Source organism: Arachis ipaensis, chromosome B06 (assembly GCF_000816755.2).
Source record: "Arachis ipaensis cultivar K30076 chromosome B06, Araip1.1, whole genome shotgun sequence".
Classification (NCBI taxonomy): domain Eukaryota; kingdom Viridiplantae; phylum Streptophyta; class Magnoliopsida; order Fabales; family Fabaceae; genus Arachis; species Arachis ipaensis.
Genome location: NC_029790.2, coordinates 10408280 through 10413498, shown reverse-complemented (window position 1 = coordinate 10413498; position 5219 = coordinate 10408280). Strand labels below are relative to the sequence as shown.

At 31.9% G+C, this 5219-nt stretch overlaps 1 protein-coding gene across 1 annotated transcript; it reads right to left on the bottom strand.

The window, feature by feature from the left end:
* LOC107646013 (transcription repressor MYB6) lies at positions 1877-4146 on the bottom strand. The gene is made up of 3 exons (XM_016350189.2): positions 3493-4146; positions 3281-3410; positions 1877-3180 (listed from the first exon to the last, which is right to left on the bottom strand). The coding sequence occupies exons 1-3, from the start codon at positions 3623-3625 to the stop codon at positions 2271-2273; spliced, it is 1173 nt and encodes a 390-aa protein (XP_016205675.1). The 5' UTR covers positions 3626-4146; the 3' UTR covers positions 1877-2270.

The window sequence follows — 5219 nt, the reverse complement described above, 5'->3', positions numbered from 1 at the left end:
GGTATGCACGTATAGATGGGGAGAAAGGGAGCAGAAGATCGAGAAATGTCTGTGTGTGTTATTATTTTGTAATAGAGCTTAAGTTTATTCATTCATTGGGGTAACGTTTGTCCTCTTCTTCTTTCTTTGAAGGATGTAACATAAGACATAGTATGTATGAATCAAAGTATTTCACGAAATAATACCAACGGAACCTGAGTAGGAACGGTGTCCACCGATGTAGTTTATGTTATTTATAGCGAAACCTAGAAAGGAAGTGGGTAAAATTAATATAGTATGAGTTGTGAAATACAAACGAAGGAGATATAATAAGGGGTTATAATTTTTTTAAATCATTATTAATTCTTTTTGTTTTATTACTTTAATTACATAATAAGAGTTTGATACTACGGTTTATAATAAGTTTTTTATTAAGTAGATTATGGATCAATTGAATCTTACAGCTTTTTTTCTGTTAATATTTGTCATTTTTGGTTTTTTTAGTTTTTCCTTAAAATACTTACTGAACTCGTAATAATTAATTCGAATTATAATAAATTAATCAAATCTCCTTCTATGCGCGCACCTACTAACTTTAGTTAGTTGTAATAGACCACTCTCATATTCCGTTAAGTTTACAACTTCCCGTTCATTTTTTACAATATAAATACTTTTTTTTTAATTAAAAATTTAATTAATAATATATAAATATATATTTATTTACAATATATAAAATATAATATTATATATAAAATAAACTCACAGATTAAAAAAATATATGTGCATTAAACTTAACCAATTTGCAATACAAAGTACAAATTAATAATTCTCGTTATCATATACGTGTTTTAAATTAAAAAACAAAAACTATAAGCTCACCAGTATTATAAAAAAACTTTCCACCTGATAATCCCATAATAAGAGTTTATACTTTGTTAAATTAATCTCTTCATCTTTAGTCTGGCAGATTTTACTTAAATAATCTAATCCCATAATAAGAGTTTACTTAAATGACCTAATCTCTAATCACAACTGACATGGACTTTTATGAGTTCTTAAAAGGGGATTAATGCATTTTTTTTCAAATAATATTCCTCATTCCATTAAGGGTCCTTGTCTTATTGTACGGACCGTAATTCATCAACTTTGAGTTTTTCTTTCATTTTTCATTTGATGTGGTCTCTACCTCTGCCACTTAACTCTCACGCACATGTTCATGTCAATGCTTTCTCACACTCCTTTCATCTTAATTCTTGCTATGAAATCACTCATCCCAAAAGTTTAAGTTGATAGAAAGAGTTAACGTCAATAGTCATATCTCTTACACTCTCTCTCAAACAAGAGTCTCTTGATGAGTTTACTTGATTTTTGTGTAGATTTTTTTCTTTTTTTATTTGTCTTATGCTATTTATTTTATTTTTGGAGTTCACTAATCAGATATAGAACTCTGATATTATGTCATGAAATCATTCATCTCAAAAACTTAAGCTTTATTTATCTCTAGGGACATCTTATTTTCTAAAGTTTAATCCTTATGCATATCATCATTTTTAATATGATAAGAGTTAGTTAATTTCATCAAGAAGAGAAGCATGTAATGTATGTAACAGCAAGAAACTTGCATAGATGGGAAAGTGGGAAGGCTATTATTGCCATGAATAAATTATTCTTGTGTGATGAAAATGATTGGCAGCAAAAGTTTAGTTTTTAGTTTCATTTTCAGTAGGATCAAAGTCAGGTGTGTTAGTGATAAGATAAAAATATCACATAGAGACACAGTAAAAAAAACAGAAAGAAAGAAAGAAAAATTCTATGGGCAAAAATAACTAATATCTGTCCCAAAGAATGGAAAGAAAACTGAACTTGCCTTGCAGCAATAAACATTTGTGATGGCATAGATATGGAAATGAACCATTGTAATATATATATATATAATAATGCACTTACAGTGTATGAAAACAAAAGAGTAGAAAGAAGAAGCAGAGCAATCCTTATTCCTCAAATTTCTACCCACACCACCCCACAAGTTAAAAAAGAAAGAAAGAAAGAAAGAAAGAAAGACAAATTGGTTTTGGCTCACAAATATTACCAAGTTGAAGAAGAGGGTGAAAGATAAGAAAGAAATGTTCTTTCTTTTTTTGTTTTGTGACAGAACCTATGTACAAATCCAAAAATCTGTGGTTGCACACACACACCTGTACTAAGAAATTAAACACCAACCCAATGGAATCTTCTTTTTCTTTTTCTGTGTGTTTGTGTAAAATTAAGAAGAGGAGAGGAGGGTGATATGATTATATATGTCCAAAGGCTGCTGTTAGGTTCTGGATATCCTTGGAAAAGGTGGTGGTAGAAGAAGTTTGTGATGTATGGTGATGTTGATTCTTGGAATGAGGTAACATGATAGCCCCTAAAGTATCAGGAACCAAATGTGGTGGTGGTGTTGTTGTTACTGTGGTGGTTGAAGGAAGAGGCTTTATCTCATTGCATAAAGAAGCTTGGTTGTTGTTGTTGTTGTTGTTGTTGTTGTTCTGAACAGCTGCAAGCATCAACATTTGATTGTGAAGATACTCAGACCACTTTGCCTCTTCTGCTTCTTCCATGCTGCAATCTGTGATCAATCCCCATGAAGAAGAAGAAGAAGAAAGCATGTTGGTGTTCTTGAGAGATTCTGGCTTGTAGCAAAAGGAACCAGGTAGGAATGATGATGATGAGGTGAAATCTGAGTTGATATCAAAAGAAGGCCTTGATGTTTGTGTGAACCAATTGTTGTCGGTGACAGTGACATTGGAAGATGATGATGCATAACTCATGTTGTAGTTGCCCATAAAATCTGAGCAAGTGTTAGCCATGAACCTTGTTGTAGTGTCAAGGAAAATGTCCTTGTTAGTGGAAGAAGAACCTTCCATCTCTGATGTTGGAACAAATCCTTGTTGTTGTTGTTGTTGTTGTTGTTGTTGATGATCATAGGAAGAAGCTCCATCAGACTTATTGGAACTCTCTGATCTCAACAAGTTCAATTCATTATCATTGGACAATGCTTTCTCTTGTATCTGGCTCTTCTCCTCTGACAATTCAGATAATGGCTTGTGTGTAACAGGGTCTATGCCTCTTTGCCTCAGCTTCTTCTTCAAGCATGAATTCCACAGATTCTTGATTTCATTGTCTGTCCTCCCCGGAAGCTGCGCCGCAATCTGAGACCATCTGATACATGCATGGAAGATGGAACACAACAAATTAACAGAAAACAAACAAGGACTGAGGAGATAGATTGTTGTAAATTTAGTTACTATTAAATTATTACCTATTCCCTAACACAGCATGAAGTTCAATGATGAGATTTTCTTCCTCCTGAGAAAATGTACCTCTCTTTAAATCAGGCCTTAAGTAATTGATCCACCTAAGCCTGCAACTCTTACCACACCTCTGCAAACCTGTCACCAACAACAACATTAACAACAAACCTTAACAACATGTATCTATGTATCATACATATTATGAGTATGTACTACTAACCTGCTTGCTTAGGAACAGAGCTCCAACATCCATGACCGTACTTAGTGATATGCCTCAGAAGCTTTTCATCCTCTTCAGGAGACCATAGACCCTTCCGAAGCTTCTGCTTGTAACAGCAAGAGTGTCTTCCCATTATTATTCTTCCACTATGAATGAAGTGAAGGGAAAGAAAATGAAAGTGGCAGCTAAGAAAAGGAGTTGAAATAAATAATATAAGAGATTAAGAGGACCATGGACTATGGAGTATGGACCCATCAAAATAAGTCTTAGTCAATGACCCTCCTTATACTAATTTAATCATTTAATATCATAGTAAAATTGGAACGGGTTAAATTAAATTAAAATAGGGAAGGTTCATTTTGTGTGAGAATGGGGTTAATAAACAGTAGTACATTCATGTCTCTTATAAGGATGGTGGACCATCAATTTTCATTCATATTATAAAATCAAATAATCCATACTATATGCTTGTAACTGAAGCATCCAATATTCATTCATTCATTCAAATCAAAATTATAAAACGTAACAATTCTAATTATATGTTACTAGCCAGAATAGCAGACACAAGAATTTCTGGCCATTCTTGATGTCTGTGAAAAGCGGAATTGGAATACTCCGCTTTGGTTAGTGCTTAGTGCTGAAACTCGTGTCCTGAGAGAAATAATAAAAGAGGAAGAAGAAAAATAAAGTGGGATTCTATGTATTCTTTACTCTTCGACCTTTATGTGCAAAATTCATCCATGTCATTATTTCTTTGAAAAGTTCCATCATTACGTGGAAACAAACAACCATATATTTCTTCTCCTTTTTTTTTTCTTTTAATCCAAAAACAAAAGTACATAAATAAATAATGCACAATATAATAATTTTCATTATTTTCTTGGACAATTAATGTAGTACCTTTTTACTTCTTAGGTTGTTATTTGTCTTTTCAAATAATAGAATCTAAATATAATTTAAATTCGACAAAAATAACAATAGATAAAAAAAAATGACAAACAAAATATATTTTGAATTCGCACCTCAACCCTAAGGTGATATTGATTGAGCTAGCTTGGGTCAGCAATGCAAGTCTTTTATTGTCTAAATGCGGTTAAATGATTATTAAAGCTATGTTACTATATGAAGTAATAATAATTAATGCTGCTAAATTATTCAAAATAATATGTGACCAAATTGGTTAAGTTGACACACACACATAGTAGCCGATAGATGCAAGGTTTGGAAAATTTTCTGTTACTTATCATGCCCTAACCGTTTTTGAAATATCATTATAGATAGGGTTAATCTAGCTAGCTATAGTACTATCATTTTTATCAATAATAATTAAACTACCACGTTATTAAGGAAAGCTTTAATTGTGGACAACTAACAATTTGGGCGCATTAGTTGATTCATCACTTAATAATAATAATTTGTCAATCAGTTTATTAATGTCATTAACTTCACAACCATCCCACCGGCATGTATGGTCATGACACATGTGCAACATTTCTTTGAACATATCACTAAATTTCCTTCCTTGTACTTCTTTGATTAATTAGCGTTAAATCTATTCAAATTTCAAACGGTTAAATGCTTGTAATAAGTATAGTGCTACTCTTTTTTTTTTCTCTCCCTCTGATTTTGTTTTCCGTTGTTACAATATATTATTACACTTATTTTATTTTAACGATAAAAAGCAAGATGATGAAGAAAAATAATGAATTAATCTTATAATATATAGA